General features: G+C 34.9%; 1 protein-coding gene across 1 annotated transcript in view; it reads right to left on the reverse strand.

Annotated features, from left to right (window-relative positions):
* The window catches only part of Prp8 (pre-mRNA processing factor 8), a 247,399-nt gene that overhangs the window by 89,197 nt on the left and 139,747 nt on the right, over positions 1-18,455 (reverse strand). Inside the window, exons 18-23 of the mRNA XM_090386973.1 lie at positions 16,211-16,403; positions 12,064-12,251; positions 9,755-9,993; positions 7,433-7,579; positions 7,105-7,315; positions 1,420-1,536 (exon numbers count right to left, since the gene is read on the reverse strand). Of these exons, the coding sequence (XP_090243099.1) occupies positions 1,420-1,536; positions 7,105-7,315; positions 7,433-7,579; positions 9,755-9,993; positions 12,064-12,251; positions 16,211-16,403 (1,095 nt within the window). The remainder of the gene's footprint in view (positions 1-1,419; positions 1,537-7,104; positions 7,316-7,432; positions 7,580-9,754; positions 9,994-12,063; positions 12,252-16,210; positions 16,404-18,455) is intronic.

The following is an 18,455-nucleotide window of genomic DNA, read 5'->3' on the forward strand; positions in this document are numbered from 1 at the left end:
GTTTTATACTTGAGAATAAGAAGTCAGACAGGAAGGTACCTTCTGAAGTATACATTTTCTCATTATAAATTGCATTACTGATAAAATAGTGTGAATTAACACATTACTGATGAGACAATTACTGAAAGAAATCCAGATACTTATAATAGTTCTGATTTCTTTCTATTTATCAACTTTCAAAACTTTGCTGAAAGGACCACATTTTCGGTTTCTGAGGTATCCAGTGAGGGCACTAAAACTGATATTTGTAAATGAGCTACAGAAATACTTCCAATCATGGCAGAAGAGAATGGTTTCATATAAAGCTACACAAAGAAACTACTCTGAAGTCATTTATGGAACTATCTAGCCACATTTCATATGTTACTTTATTTTATTTCATCACTGTTATCCTCAGTGTTTATATTATTCTGTATGCATTTTATTTTATTTTAGTCCTTTATTTTGATGTGACAGTTGGATTCTGAAATACATCACATTAATCTTTATCAGTCATCTTGCATCTGACTGCAACCCAACAGCCATTTTCTCCCTCCGAATCCAACATAAGTTCACATTCTCCCACACACTTTTTGTAACCAAATTTCTCTAAACGATTATGCATTATTTTACATTTAATGTTTAGTTAGATTAAATAGAAAGATTAAAAGTTTAGTTAATGTCTAACAGACACACCACATAAGCAATGCCATCTATATTCTGTATAATCAGTTGAAATTCTAATTAATAAAAATAGTGTCTAACAAATATGAGAACAGCCGAATTCACTCACATCACACCATGTAAATAGTTATATTCTATTCAGTGATATAGTGTAAAATAAACTTTTATAACCTGCAGTTTTCATAATGAATAAAAATTTTTTGGAAGAAAATATTTTAAAAACAAAAGTATATTTAGCACTTTCATTGCTGGCTACACTGACAGCTTTTATGACCTGTAACTGAAAATTACAGAACTGAGTCAATCAGGATTGGGGAGGTCAGAGACATTTTTGGGCTTTCTTCTCACTAAGGATGAATTAGTCAGCTGTTGACAAAGGTTGCTTGACAAAAATATCCATTTTTTTCCCATCAAATCGGAAGAATATGGTTCTTGAGTCACGAGGTTTTTTCTCTCTAAGGTGATTAAAATCCCCATTACACATGTGTGCCATGATGCAGTTAACTGTTATTTTGGTTGTTTTTTTTTTTAGGAGCATTAGCAACTAAGGCCATATTGCTCCGGAGATATGCAGTGCTCATTCCCTGACCTTTCCACATCCTCCTCATTTGGTTGTCGTGGGCTCGAACCCCAGTCTAATCAAGAAGCGTGTGCTACGCACTGATGCTCCTGCCCACCTGGCTACAGAGGCGCCAGATGCAGTTAACCTGTTAAATATATCCATAAATGATATTTGTAGTAAAAAATATAAATTACCTTTGTAAAAGTTGTTGATCCAGATGCCATCAGGATTTGCCTAACCCGATTATGAAATCTCTGCATAGATTCATCATCAACTCTCAAGAAACATTGTGCAGTCCTTTCCTTGGTAACCTAAAGAAATATATATATATATAAAAACAGAGTGATCATTATCCTAATTAAAAACAAATCTTTACTATGCTCAAATTTAGTTTTTTTTTTTTTTTTTTTTTGTTAGTTGTTGGCACATCAGCTTCTGTGGCCATAATGCACCTCCCAAGGTTTTTGAATTTTACTGTGATCCAAGCCCGAGGCAGGATTCGAACCCGCGACCTTTGGGTTGCCAGGCAGGTACTTTACCCACCTGGCTAGCCCGGTCGGCTCAAATTTAGTATTATATTAGAATGGCTAAATTATGCAAGGATATCAAGGAATGCCAGTAGAGACTTTGACTTACCAGCTGACAACATGCTCAATTCTTCCATAAATGTTTCTAAATTCTCATGTTCATCAGCCATGGATGGTAGTTTATTAGAGTGGCCAATCATTCACTGATGAAATGCATACTTTCCAAGTTCAAATCTATGGTACTACCCTTCAGTTTATATTTGTTGTTATGTTGTTATTTGGTTTTTAGGAGCATTAGCAACTAAGGCCATATTGCTCCGGGATATGCGGTGGTCATTTCGTGACCTTTCCGCATCCTCCATATTTGGTGGTGACAGGCTCGAACCCCGGTCTAATCAAGAAGCATGTGCTTCCACGCAGAAAGCTATTCACTCACCTACAGCAGTTTGCTACCATCAGCTGATAATAAAGATGTGTTTTTACATCTCATCATATTTCAAAATGCCAAAGTGCAATGAACAACATTTGTGTGTTAAATTTTGCTTTAAGATCAGAAAAACCAGCTGACTACATGAATACTGCTCAAGGTGTCAGATGTCAAATGGATGTCAGATGAACTAATGAGAGTCGTGGCAGAGAAGAAAAATGCATGAGGCATATAAATTATCAGGTGATACAGAAGACTATGGTAGATAAACTACTAAAGTCACAAAGGAGGTTAGGCAAGTGAAGGCAGATTATGAGAAATCTCTGGCAAATGATGCAAAGAGGAACAGCAAAGATGAGTTTACATAAGTAAAGAAGTCCATTATTATGAGAGCACCACTTGATTCAGGGGAACTACCATGAATCAAGTGGTGCTCATGAATCATGTGCAAATGCATCCCCAATCCACAAAGGGTGACATGGGTAATTACAGACCTCTTAGTTTAACTTCTGTTCTGGATAAAATAATGGAGTCACTGGTTAAAGAAGCACTGCAGGATCACCCAGACAAGACTGCAGTTATATCTCAGTCACAGCATGGGTTTGTTAAGGGGAAGACTTGTCTGACCAATTTGATTGGATACTACAATGTGGTCACAAATGAACTAGAGGCAAAAAATAATTTTGATGTCATATATACTTGGATTTCAGGAAAGCTTTTGATACTGTTGAATATGGAAGACTGTAGTACAAATTGGAGTGGTATGGCATTAAGGGCAAGTTGTTACAATGGATAAAGGGATGGTTGAGTGGGAGATGGCAGAGAGTGGTAATAAATGGACACGGCTCTTCATGGACTAATGTTATTAGTGGAGTCCCCCAGGGTTTAGTGCTGGCAAATTGTTATTTTCTGTATTTATCATTGATACTGATGAAGGTGTATCAGTCCTAATGTCTAAGTTTGCAGACAATACAAAGGTTGGCAAGGTTGTTAATGACAGTATGCTACTGCAACAGGATTTGGAAAAGTTGGGCAGATGGGCTGAGAGGTGGGAAATGAAGTTTAACATTGACAACTGCAAAGTATTGCATATGGGTAGCAGTAACATACCAACGTACCCCAGAGTAATGTACCAACTGTGTGATACTACACTCAGGATAGTGGAGAACGAAAAATATCTGGGAGGGATTATTATTGTGCAGCCAAATGTGAAGTTTTTTTCTGGGCTGCCAGAACAGCCCATGGGGTCTTGTCAATTGTTAGTTATTGTTATTTGGTTTTTAGGAGCATTAGCAACTGAGGCCATATTGCTCCAGGGATATGCGGTGGTCATTCCCTGACCTTTCCGCATCCTCTGTATTTGGTGGTCACGGGCTCGAATCCCAGTCTAATCAAGAAGCGTGTGCTACACACTGTTGCCCCTGCCCACCTGGCTATGGAGGCGCCTGTCTTGTCAAGGATATACAAGAAATTTGCTAGCAAGGATAAGGAAGTAATTATTCCTTTGTATAAAGCAAGGTCAAGGTAGTGGAGTGCAGGCAGGCTGCCAGAGCAGCCCATGGGGTCTTGTCAATGATATACAGGAATTTTGCTATCAAGGATAAGGAGGTAATTATCCCTTTGTATAAGGTGATGGTCAGGCCACACCTTGAGTACTGCATATAGGTATGGAGACCTCATTTTGGCGAGAGGAACAGATGGTTGCTCTTACCAAGAAAGGCTTAAGTTCTGCAAATTGCAGTGTCTGGAGATTAGGTCCTGTGAGGTGATCTGATTGAGGTATATAAAGTCTTGAATGGTTTGAGCAAGCTCAAATGTTAATGGGATTCTTCCGTCTGCTCAGATTACACACCTGCAGGGGCATAGATTCAAACTGAGGAAAGACAGTTGCAGACTAGATGTGTGGAAATTTTCCTTTACCAGCAGGTGGCTGATTGTTGGAACAAACTTCTATCTGTTATTGTAGAAGTTGATAGCTTAAATAAATTCATGGAAGTACTAGACAAATTTTTGGAGTGAATGGATGGGTGAAATGGAAAGACCTTTTTTTTTTTTTTTTTTGGCTGACGCTGTATTAGTGTGCTTTCTTGCATCATATGCCTATGTTAATGCTAAAGCTAAAACAGTAAAGTGAAATATTTGATCTTAAAACAGCACTCTCGCTATAAGGAACTCTAGTATTCACCAGATATGACTCCGCGAAACCCTGAAAGCAGATCAATTTGATGATGTATAAACAATAAAGAGTAATACGATGGCTCAGCTTTTGTTTCCAAGAATAGGAAAATTGCTGGACTAAAAGAACACAAATTTGAAGAGGATTAAGTTTCTCACCCTGTACATATGCTTACTATCAATAGTATGAATCAGAGCTGTAATGCTCATATTGAGGTAAACTTCTCTTATTATTTTACAAAAGCTTACTATCAAAGCAATCCAGATAATTTTCATAACATGCCTCAATTTTATTCTGAGCTCTCACCCAGATGGCTAGATTCCAGTGATTGCAGACCATATCATGAGAATCTTTCCTCACATAGGCATTTCCTTGGACCCTTGGTTACTCTTCTTTATGCCCTTTCAAGGAGGTTTTTGCCATTGTGTGTGGTTTGACCAGTGTGAGTCCACATTTATAATAATGTTCAAGTATTATAATGGAATTATAATACCTGAACCCGAGGTTATAATGGAATTATAACCTCGTTTCTACATGCAAAGATCCAATAAAATAATATCTGGCTGAATATTTACAGTGCATGGCAATCTTCATGTCTGTTTGTATTAACATTCCTAAGTTCTCATTAGTGATAGCCACTAACTCCATCCCTAATTTATAGGATAATAAATTTTAATAAATAAAAACAAATAATAATAAATCCTATGAGGAAAGATGGATAAATTCAGTCACTGTGCAGTCATCCAATATTTGGAAAAAAAGGGACTAATGCCAAAGGCCATTCATGAGAATATAGTTACAACAATGGGGAAGGATGCCCCTTCCTACTGCATGGTTAAGAAGTGGACAGCAGAATTTAAATGAGGGAGGGGAAAGCCTAAGTGACATATGCCATGGCAACATCTATCACTCCAGAGGTTGTAACAGTGCACATGATCTGGCGATGAGTGATCGACGAGTGACAGTTCGGTACATTACCAACGTCTTGGGCATCCCATCTGAATGTGTGTACCACATAAAGGTTCTCGCTAAGAAAAAAGGCGTCAGCGCAATGGATTCCAAAATTGTTGACAGCAGATCGAAAACGCACAAGAGTTGTCAGGTCAGGTGAACATTTGAATGATGTTTGCATCATTTTAAAACAGATCTAGCAAATTTACTTGCAAGGTTTGTGGCTGTGAATCTATCACTTTCGGCACCAGAGACAAAGAGGCATTCCAAACAGTAAAACCGCAGTTCTCGATTCCTTCTGCTGGCAAGTTGATGACATCAGTTTTTTGGGATGTTGACTGAATGTTACTAGTGGATTACCTTCTTTTGATGTTTTCATGCAAACAACTCACAAGGTGTTTGCATGAAAACATCTAAAACAAATGCTGAGCAAAACTCGGCAAAGAAGTCTTGTTCTACCAGGGCAACATGCCTACTCACAAGTCTGCTATTGCCATAGTTGCACTGAATGAGTGTAGCTTTGTAACTTTGAACCATCATACTATCACTTATTTCCTAATTTTAAAAATATACCTGGCTGACAACCATTTTCTCAACAACACATCATTGTTGCAGTGGATGCATTCTTGGAGGCCCAAGAGAAAACTTTTTTCACAGCTGGAGCATCAGTGGCAAAAAGTGTATCGACTTCAAAGGGATTATGTTGAAAAAGTAACATGTTGCAAGACTCCTCAAATAAACCATTTGAAAAGTTCTCAGGCCATGAACTTTTCAAATGCCCTTCGTATACTGTTTTTTGTTTATAATGCATGCCTTGCCCATGTTGCCATTTCACAGATCATTCCCCCACAGTGGACGGCTAGGCATTTTGCAACAGCTGACAGCCCACTCAATTAATTTTGTGAGTTTATTTCATGAATTGTCAAGAATAAATTCACATTATGAATAAAGTTGCCAGATGTTGAAAAGTGCTGCAATACCTGTAAAACACAGATCAGTAGTTAGTTAATAACTTATTTGCATAAAGTAAGTAGGTTATAACTAAATAAATTAGTTGTACTTTATGTCTTTTGACATTATTTGTAATGCAAATTTAACTGTCACCAGGTGATCAAGAGTTGCTAGTGTCTAGCTACTCACAGATGAGGGGGATAATAATACCCAAAATGGACATATAGACAGTAACATGAATTATATAAATAGCAAGGTACTTCTGAAAAAGTATTGTTTATTTGTAGTGTAGTACTGAGAAAATTATTAGCAATACCCTGCATATGAGAGAGAGAGAGAGAGAGAGAGAGAGAGAGAGAGAGAGAGAGAGAGAGAGAGAGAGAGATGTTGTTATTTGGTTTTTAGGAGCATTAGCAACTAAGGCCATATTGCTCCGGTGCAGTGGTCATTCCCCTGACCTTTCCGCATGCTCCGTATTTGGTGGTGATGGGCTCGAACCCCGGTCTAATCAAGAAGCGTGTGCTACGCACTGCTGCTCCTTCCCACCTAGCTACGGAGGCACAGAGAGAGAGAGAGAGAGAGAGAGAGAGAGAGAGAGAGAGAGAGAGAGAGAGAGAGAGAGAGACCATATACATCAAGGCTTTCTCTTTCAAATTTAAACTGTTGTTTACCTCAGCTATATATATATAAATAATATGTCATATACTTTCAATTTGGGCAGAAACTTAACTAAAAATTACTTCAGTCATTATAATACTTTTCAAAGACAATTCCAGCAGTATACAGATCAAATCATGAAAATTTTAATTAAAAAAAATTAAAATTATAATTATGGTTTCTCTATTACCTCATTCTGTAAATTCCAAACTCCATCCTTATGAGTGAATTCTTCATGTGTCATACGGCACTTTGGCAAAATACGGCATTCAAATCCAGACATATTAAACAGTAGGTTTGGATTGTCTTTACTGTATACGGACACAAAACTACTTTCCCATTGCACTGTAGTCACTGATCTTGGCAAACGATTCTTAATATCCCAGAAAACAGCACGACCACTAAAAGGGATAAAAATTTAACTGAGTTCTCCTAAACCAAAAACTATCTTATTAAAACTGAAAAATTCAAAAGCTGATTTTCATTTAAACTTTAATTTTTGTTTAAAAAATACTTACAGGTTGACATCATGCTTCATAAGCCGCATTCGAGCATCCCTAGGCCAACATTTCTTATTATTGTAACCAACAATATTCTCATTATTAGGATCTGGATGCTCTGTCAAATACCGCTGAATCAAGTCTCTTGCCTCTTCTGCTGAAAATCTAAAAAAAAAAAAAAGTAACTTTTTTATTAATAAAAAGGATTTTGAATAATAGAAAACTGAATATTAAAAAGGATGATTGTGTGCTGGAGGAAATAGGTATATCGACACATATATCCACATAATGTGGATATATCCATATGTCACACCACAAAAAATTTACCATCCACAGTTAACTGTCGTGCGTGTATAGCAGGTGTAATAAAACAGTTAAACTGCTGCAAACTCCTTTTGCACTGGCTGTGCAGAGAATAAAGAGAAATTTATTTTATTTATATATTATTTGATAATTTTATTCAACTTCTAAAATGTAAATTGTAAGTGGTGTGATCACAAAATTACACTTAAATGGTACAATGGTGTTTGTTTTTGTAAATCACTCTTAATTTTCAATTAATATAAAAGAGAAAAATATACACTTATAAAAAGTGAACAAATTGCACTGGCTGTGCAGAGAATAAAGAGAAATTTATTTTATTTATATATTATTTGATAATTTTATTCAGCTTCTAAAATGTAAATTGTAAGTGGTGTGATCACAAAATTACACTTAAATGGTACAATGGTGTTTGTTTTTGTAAATCACTCTAATTTTCAATTAATATAAAAGAGAAAAATATATACTTATAAAAAGTGAACAAATTAACTCCCCCCCCCCCCTTCCTTCACTGCTACTCCCAACAGAAGCCAGGGCAGAAACAGTGAGTGCCTTGTTTGCACCCAACAAACAAGACACCTAAATAATGAAATTAAACCCCAAAGAATGATAAGCAATTGCCACTTTTGATGAATGGCGTGTTACTTAATTAAAGTATGACATGTGGCTGCCACTGGAAAGGAGTGCAATCACATAAGTTCCTAGGCACTTTTTTTTTTTTTTTTTTTTTTTTTTTGCAACTGTTCAGGAATGATTCTTGCTAGCATACAAGTACAAAAAAACTGAAATCTTCAGTCATTTTATAAATTAAGAATACTGAAAATTTTAGTTGTGGACTATTAGTCTTCATGGAAAAGATTTTAAAAAAATATCAGATAGTTACTATTCCACCTATTTCCAGGTTCATTAAAAGACTATCCTGCAGGTTAAAACTTGAAGTATCAATACTGAGAGCCTGTATCCCCTTCAGAATAGATTCAGTAAATTAAGAACTACCTGTCCTTTCATATGTTTGGGGCCAGCATTTTGACTGGCAAAGCAAATGCTATAGTCATATAATACTTTGATAAAATTAACTTTGGTATCCATGAATCTTCCTAAGATGCACTACTTTTAAATGAATAGCAACTAAAAGTGTTAGTGTACTATTTATTTAAAATATGAGAAACTGCTGTAACAGCTGTTTTGAAATTATTGGTCTTTTATCAGAAAGCAAATGGCCAAAATTATCAAATTTCCAATTTGTAAAGTTAGTGAATTTGTTATATAGTTTCTACTTTATTAGATACCTGTGAATTTTTAACCTCATACAGCATTACTACTAACATTAAACTGCTTCATTATTCACAAGTCACCAAAGATCTGCTAATCAAGAAAACCCACTATCAATGCAGGACCAATTAGTCTCAAAAACAGACTGTCACAGATAATAAATAGTTGTACCTCGAGTGGTGTAAACCATATTTATGTATGGTAGTCGAAAGTCTGCTGAATGCTCAACATGATATTACCCAATTTATCAAGTACATTAATGTTTTCTTAAATTCATGTTTTGATTTCTTAATTTTATTCAAAATTAACTAATCTGGCAGTCAGTTAACTTAGTCAAAAAGAGTGTAGTTAATCTTTGCAAATAAAAGTACATTCATAACAAATACACAAATGGTAAACTAACCTTTTAGTGTTACTATTCTAAAGGATAAAGATCATTTATTATGATATTTATTCTTTGGACACTATTAATATATCATTAAAAGAGTTTAAAGTAAAATGTGAAGACCATGGCATAACATATAACATACTGATTTTATTTATAGTATAAGTTATATCTCAGCTATTTTCCTTACCAATTCAATTTTTTTCCGAACACAGCTAACAATTTTATTCTAATTATTATTATTCCCAGTTTTATGGGAATGAGTTTCCAATGATTCAACAATCATTTAACTACATAATTAGCAATACAATACTAAAATGATAATATGAATCAATAACCCCACCTCTGATTCATTAAATTACCTGAAGAAAATGTGAACACGGTCAATATAACGTGAATACAGCCGAATAGGATGAGCAGTTTCTGTACTGACATCTTGATAAGTAAGGAATTCATTTGGCATTTGAGGAGGTCCTGCCATTTCGCTTGCACGCTGTAAACCTAAAACAAGCAAATCAAGTACAAGTCCATAATACTGCACTATGAATGAAGCGAACTGTAAACCACGGATGATTCCATAAGAATTAGTGTGGTTCATGTCCTATAAAATAAATAAACAATGTCAGTAAGCGTCTTTAAACTTTAGGCAACATTCTTTATTTGCAAAAAAAAAAAAAGAGATTAACTGAAAAACATAGCATATAAACAGGACATAATTATGCTGAGGCAACAGAAAGAAACTATACCATAGATTAGATTCCAACTTCATATGAGTGCATCAAGGATTTATTTCTAAACTGTCCACCCTACAAAACTTGATAAGGTACACTTTATGTTAAAAATTTTAGACTAATTCCATTTATGTACATTTTCATTAATTATAAAATATAAAACCTTGATCAACAACCATTTTTTTTTTCAAGATGGCAGTGAAAACTCAACTGAGATCTCTCTAAAAGCATGCACATTCACAGGCTAATTTGCATGCTAAGAGAAAAGTCTACTGTGATCCAGTTGAAAGAAATAATTATTTTTCACACATGCCTGGCAAGCTCCAATCGAATTAACTTTACCATATTTTAGGTCTTTTTGACAACAGTACAGCCTTCTATAGCCCTGACCTACATAAAACATTTGACATTAATAAACATGAACAAGTCATAAACATCATGGGCTTATCTTCTTTCTTCTGTTAACTGATTTCCTCTGTTATCTTGTTGACAGAGGATCTTCCATCAATTGTTTTAGCTTTACAGTACCAGTGAAAAGGTATGGATGCCATTACTCTTCACAATTCTGGCTGTAGAAGAATTGGATCCTGCTATGTAAGGATGACAATGTGAGATTTGGAATCAGTGTTCTGAGGAGGGGATTATAAACAATAAAGGAGGAAGAGAGTTAACAATAACAAAACACAAGCAAAAAACCTGTGGATCGCATTTAATATACCATCAATGTTGTCTAGGCCAGTAGCAACAAGCCATTAACATCCATCATACTGATATCATTTCAGGTGGCATGCAGTGAAACATAAGCCATCATTAATGACAGATGGTTGCAAAGCCAAACATATTTTCTAACAAAATTAAGTTTGGTTTTTTTTTCCATATATATATATATATTTTTTGAAATATATTATTGTTCTGTTTTGTTGAATTGTCTATTCTGATCCTTTGTCTTCCTCCATTTATAATACTTTCAAAATTGATGCTATGAAAGCACTGCAGAAATTTACAAAAATCACATTTGAAGCTATTTCAAACAAAGGGTATAAAAGTGACCGGCTTAATTTGCCACTAATGGTCTAGGCCAGTGGTTCTCAACCTTTTTTTGTTCGTGGCCCATTTCTGAGTTTTGTTCACCTCTGTGCCTTCCTCATATTGTTTAATTATAATAAATGTAATATTTATAACAAATATGTACTTTATGAACTGCTACACCTTTTATTTATAACACGTATTATTTGTTTATAATATAAGGAATATTAATAATAAAAAGGGAGTTTATTAACTACAATCTTTATTTATAATAGAATTTTTACTCATATAATATTTTGTTTATTCACAATATACAATTTTGCTCCTAACAAAATTCATTACAATAATATTATTGTCCCTTAGTTTAGTGAGATCCTTATGGATCGCACTAATTTCTTTTTTATATTAGTGATAATTTTATTTTAAAAGCGAACTTTTCGTGGCCCATTTAACAGTTTCCATGGTCCTCAATTTTATGACTTTTACCTGTGGCCCCTCAGAAATACGGCATGGCCCCTATTGAGAACCACTGGTCTAAGCTACCTAATGATCTCACCACTGAATATAAATATTTTGCCATCAGATAAGGAGCAATGAGCTATGGCTTGTAGTCTGTAGCAAATAATCTTGGGTTAAAAAGTTTTCTGAGATGTCTTCTACTCCATTCCCTAATAAATATTAATAAATAATTCCCTAATAAGAATATAAGGGTTTATTAAAATATCAGTGTGGTTGTATTATTATTATAAAAAAAAAAAATCTTTTCTTTTAAATTCTATTTTTAAAAGGAAACAATCAATATGAACAACACAACCGTCTTATTAATATTTTAATTTTATCACTTATACTGCTGTCTTTGATTTTAAAAAACGGTAGAGTGATTAAGCATAAAAATATATATTAATTTTGCTTACCTTGTAATTAATGACAACATTATTCTTTGCTGTCATATAATCAGCAATGTTATGATCTACAATCAAACGAAGAAGCCTATTCAGAAGCGTTAAATCAATCTTCTCATACATCTTCTCAAAACGTGATTCTAACATGACACTGCATTCCCCTTCAGTAGTATCCCATACATCTTGGAGATTATTTATTCCTGTTAATTGACATTGGAAATTTATATGTGGACATTATTATTAGATAATCATTAACTGAAAAACTAGTTAATATGATTCAAACAAGAAACATGGTACATAATTTATTCTGGCAATTCTTCATGTTAAAAATTCAAGATTTAAAACTGGTGTGCGTGCGTGCGTGTGCATGCACTTATGAACCAAAACATTATGACCACTAATAGTGTGAAGGACTGCCTTTTGCTGGGATAACTGCTTGCACCCAGACTGGCATCGACTCCACAAGACTGAAAGTGTCCCCAGTATCCTGGATCAGTTGGACAGAATGCACTGGCATCAACCGGAAAATGCTGCATTGCACCACATACCACAAAAGCTCAATGGATTGATTGGGGGGGGGGGGGGGGGGGTTGACAGCTGGAGGAGCACCCAAAATGCTTGGATATGATTCTGAACCATTCCTGCACAATATGGGCCATGTGAATTAGGACACTATCCTGTTGAAAGAGTCAAATGCATCTGGATATAAGGTCACCAAGTAGGGCAAAAGTGGTCAGAAACAATGCTGAGCATAGGATCTAGTGGTGAGGGCATGTTCAATGGAGATGAGTTGATGCAATGATGTCTGTTTTCACAGACATCACTGCATCAACTTGATACCACCACTGCCGCCTAGGTGTTTCCATCCAATGTGCAATCTGATTGCAGCTGTTCACCCGCTTGCCATCAAATATGCACCTGTCCATCAGCATGATGGAGCTGAAACCTTGATTCATCAAACCAGAAAACTCTTTTCCAGTTGTCCAATACCCAGCAAAAGTGCTCCCACACCCACTGCAGGAGAAAGTGCCAATAAGGTTGGTCAACATGGACACATGAATAGTTGCCTACTCCATAAGTCTATCCACTGGGTAGTGTGCTCAAAAACGTTTCTCTGTGAGCCCTGGTTGTAGTCTGCCATTAACTGAGGGATTGTGAGCTGTCTGTTGTCTCGGACAGTACATGCCAACCACCATTCACCTCGACATCAACCAGTGGTGGTCTTTCCCCCCCCCCCTGTGTGTGTGTTAAAAACTACTTGCTAGCCAAGATCATTTAACAGTGTTAATATCAGAACTTCTCTTATATAAAATTTTTATTTCCCCTATTTAGCAATCAAACATATTTCTCATCCATATTATGATATTTTGAGAAACAGTCTTGGATTATTTCTTTATAGCTGAGACATATATATCTCACCCACACAGAAAAATTACTTGGAAATGATTATTGAATTTATCAGAAAAAACATATTTAGTTTATTTTTTTTCAGAATGTTTTTCATTATATTTGTTGTTATTTGGTTTTTAGGAGCATTAGCAACTAAGGCCATATTGCTGCGAGGATATGCGGTGGTCATTCCCTGACCTTTCTGCATCCTCCGTATTTGGTGGTCACAGGCTCGAACCCTGGTCTAATCAAGAAGCGTGTGCTACACACTGCTGCTCCTGCCCACCTGGCTACGGAGGCACCTTTTTCATTATATATTTATAACTTGATTGTTAAGGTAAATAGGTGGAGGAATAATGAATTATTGTTAAAATCATAATACTATGTTCGTATAAGCAGAATTATCCATAAATAACATTTTGTATAAATTCAAAATTTCTGCATAAAATGATTGACCTTTTTTGTGGTCTAAAAATTTAATTTTGATTATATTAAATTATGTTATTAATGACATTCAAAGATAATTGTTATTTCTTTGTTAATAACATTGATAAAAATATAAAAAAATTGTTATAAATCGCTCGTTGAGTTTCTCAGATGTTAAAGTTTTCTCATTTGTGTTCACTGTGTTTATTATAACTTATTTTGTACTTACAAAATAAGATCTTTAACTTATTGTTAAATGTGGGTTGTCATGAAATGTCAATCTGGTTGTAGCCTGCCATTAATTGAGGGATCATGAGCCATCTGTTATCCCACACAGAATATGCCAACTGCAATTCACCTCAACTGTCAACCAGCGATAATCTGCCGTTAATTGAGGGATCGTGAGACATCTGTCGTTCCAGATGGCACATGCCAACCACTGTTCACCTTGACTATCAACCAGTGATGGTACCATCCTGGCATATTGAGCTGTTGCATATCCTTCCTTAGACCATTCCTTATACAAACACCTTCGCTATAGAGCAGCATCTCAAACAACTAATAATGCCTATATTACTGAAATGCTGTCCCCTGTCTTCCTAGCTCTGCAATTCATTCCCTATTCAAACACTCTAGTCCTTCAATTTTCCCATTGCATGGACTTAATACTGACACATGCTATCTGTACCATCACTATATATATGCTGTGCTGGTCAATGATGTTACTCGTAGACATCATGGGAGATGGGTGGCCATAATGTTTTGGCTTATGAGTGCAAATGTGCATATAGAAAAATAATCAATAATAGAATATATACACTTAATTGTTGGAAGATTATAGATTAAAGCCTCAAACAAGAAGGTAGAGGATAATAGCACTATTTCTTATTCTTCTATTCAGTTATATACATAAATTCAAGAAATCAGTAAATCAGACTATAAGATCATCTAAGTATATATTAATGCAATATCTTGCATTTCCAGATTGAGTGGCTGGGAAGGGGTAGAGGGAATTATCCTCTTATCTCTGAAGCACTGTGGTAAACAACCACTAGCCTCAGCTGTGAGAAAAGAAATTAGAGCATACACATTAAAATAAAATAAAAAATTTATTTTTAAAAATATTAGAGAAAATATTTATTGAAAATGCTTTGTGAAATATTTATTATAAAAACACTAAATAACAGCTTAGGAAATGCTTTCCAGTATAATTAATAGTAAATTAATACATTATATCATTCATAACGGAAGTCATACTGATCGGGGGGGGGGGGGAAGCATATCACCCATTTTGATTAGCCTCCAAATTCCTCTAACCTCAATCCAATTGAAGACCTGTGGGGATGTTTCGGAAAGGGAAGGGAAGTGAAGTGTATGGACACACAACGGTCATCTATTCTGACACTGCATCTGAAGATCCCTACAGACATCTTCACACATCTAGTGGAGTCAAGTCAATGCCTAGTAATACAGCAGCTGTTATCTGTGAGAATGGTGGTCCAATATGGTATTAGGTAGGTGATCATAATTCAGTGATCATTCTGTGTGTGTGTGTGTGTGTGTGTGTGTGTGTGTGTGTGTGTGTGTGTGTGTGTGTGTGTGTGTGTGTGTGTGTGTGTGTAAAGAGCTTTCTATGGAAAACATTAACAGGGAGTGGTGAAGTTAATTGAAGTTATTTATTATTAACTGAAACAAATAATTAAATGAAGTTTAATTAACCCTTAAAATTAATATAACAAATGGGACTCCAATGTGAAATTTTTTGTAACACAAATAGCCTAAGTAGTAAAATAATAAATATCAGCAGTGAAACTGATTTCTTTAGCTTCTTGCTGATTTCTTTAAACAACAGTTGTATAAGAGAATTCCTTCTATTTTACTCTACTTATTTTTTTTTTTTATTATTTACAACTACTAGAAAGAAAAGTTTAATTTAAAACCTAATTAACTTATATTATACTAACCCACATGACTATGCTTATTTTGGCAGCAGAACAGCCCTAAAATATGCACCAATGAATCAACAGCACACAACTGATACAAGAGTTCGTGTTACTTTCCCCCCCTGCCAACCTCACCAAAAGACTTGAGCTAATCTGACCAAACCCTGCAGCACTAGGGACTCCTAGTAAGTTCCCTGGATGCAGTACTATCTGAATGCTTCCTTTATCCATTGTGCTATAGTTCTTCATGTTCTAGCCTGCATTCTGTAATAATGTCCTTACACAAACTTCTAACTCAGTAATGAAATTAAATTAATACAGCTATAACTGATTAATAATTCACAGCAATAATCATTAGTGCTTGCTAACAGTATTATTTTAAAAGGACAAGTAAATCATACCTTGACACCATTTATATACTAACAGAGGTGGAGGTTCTGAATCCGCAGGCTTTATCCATGGAGGAAAGAGCCTTCTTTTATCAGCTTCATACCATAGATACTGATCTAAATAAGCATCAGTGATTTTTTCCAATGGTTCCACATCATACACAGGAATTAAATGACTATATAAGTCCATGAATTCAATCCCAACCTGCAAGGTAAGTAAACATTCATCGGTGGTACATACTGAGAAGAGTGTACAAAGAACAAAGGTAGAAGAGCCTAAATTTTAAATTGCATGATAAATGGTATATTTTTGTACATAAATTCTTAAGCAATAAATAATATAAAGAAATGCACAATAAAAGAAAATGCTATATTTAGGAAATCTAAGACTTTCATTGTAAAAGAAGGCAAAAGCCTCACAAACATATTCATGGTAAAAAAAATAATTACTGCTTATGAAATTTTAGCAAAGCTTATTATCTTAGTACTCACCTCTGAGATCCATATTGGTTAAAATTAAAAATTACATGAAATGAAGGTAAAAAGGGAATAAAGGTGAAAGTTCCATTACATTACATTGATTAAATTTAAAATTTAAAAACATATTCCTAGGGAAAAGGAGTGCACCACCTTTTCCTGGTCGTCATTTATAAAAATTGTATAAAAGAAATTTGCATGTTGAAAAGCCAAAAGCTGAATGTGAAGCTTTCAGTTGGTGAATCACATAAGTTGTGAGTGATAATTTATAGTATCGCAGTACCCAGGATGCATCGCATTAAACATGTAGAAATTTGATTTGTAGGTAATCTGGTGTTTAAAATTTCGCATGATCTATTTTGGCAAAACCATTCTATAGCAAGGGCCTCATACTGGAATATTTTATAATTTGATTTAAGTTTAATTAGTGTAATTGCATTATCTATTAATGGATCATGATTAAAGGAGTGTACATGTTGACTGGGTTCGGTTGGTCTGATTTGAAACTATTGTAATGATAGTATGCTCTTGTGTTGGCTGTTTTGGATGTTCCTACCTATGTAGCACGCATTACATCCTGTTTGGCATTTTATAAGGTATATTATATTGTTTATATCATGGATGTTGTATTTATACGTTTCTTTGTATTTGCCAAAAAAAAGTACTTAGTTTATCATATGATGAAAAAATTAATGTGATGTTTGTGCATCTGAAGGTATTATGGAGCTGAGGTGCGAGTAACTATGGTATTTTTAACTATGGTAACTATGGTAGTGTAACTATGGTATTTTGTGTGTGATTAGTACTAATGTTATCAATGCGAGGATTATTAACATTAATAGTATTTTAGAATTAACCAGCCTTTTAGTTAGGGCAAAATATTTTCGTTTTAGGAATGAAATATAGGAACAGGTATGCGGCCTCCCAATAGGTTTAGGCATTTCTGCCCCACTTTCTGAAATTTATCTTGTTACCATTGAAAACCAAATACAGTGGATTCCGGTTATTTGGGCCACCGGTTAATCGGGGCAGCCATTTATTAGGGACAAATCTTAAAGAACAGAACCCAATAGAGAAAATAGCCAAGGTTTACTTTGCTTAATTGGGACAGCATGCCATTTAATCAGGGCAGGAGACCGCAGCACTGGAGATTACCTTACGATTGTCTCCGACGGTACCACGTGGTTCAGTCGAAATTCTGGAGGTCACAGCCATAAAACAATAAAAACAATTAGCAGTCACCTGTTTATTGGGCTTTTCTGTTAGTGAAATCTATCATAAACGGACAGTAAACTCGATCTTACTGAATTTGCGATAATACCGACAGCTGGAATTCTGTGGATTATTATGGTGAAATGTGTTTACACTTCCATGAAATCTACAATCATATAAAAAAATTAATTTTCAGAACTTCTCTTCATTCCTATTTTTAAAGCTTTGTAACTCATTACTCCGTTCTCCCTTGCACGTATCATGTTACTTGCAATTTGTGTGTGCCATGTTCTTTGTTATTGATTGCTTATCTTTTTACTGTTTTAAATTTTAACCCCCACCCACAAATGTCAGTGAACAGAAATATCAACTAGTTCGTATGTACATATTACAGTACGTATTAATTATTCCAAATATCACGTATATTCTTCTGATTTTCAGGTATCATTTAATTTTTTAATTGGTAAGGTAATAAAGGGTAAATTTGTGCTTAATATATCTTTACTTTTATAGCCTGAGGATAATATTCCTCCTATTTTCTCTAATTAGAATCGCTGTTTAATAGAAT

Source organism: Mastigoproctus giganteus, chromosome 12 (genome assembly GCF_048544385.1).
Source record: "Mastigoproctus giganteus isolate SK-2022 chromosome 12, ASM4854438v1, whole genome shotgun sequence".
In the NCBI taxonomy this organism is placed as follows: Eukaryota; Metazoa; Arthropoda; class Arachnida; order Uropygi; family Thelyphonidae; genus Mastigoproctus; species Mastigoproctus giganteus.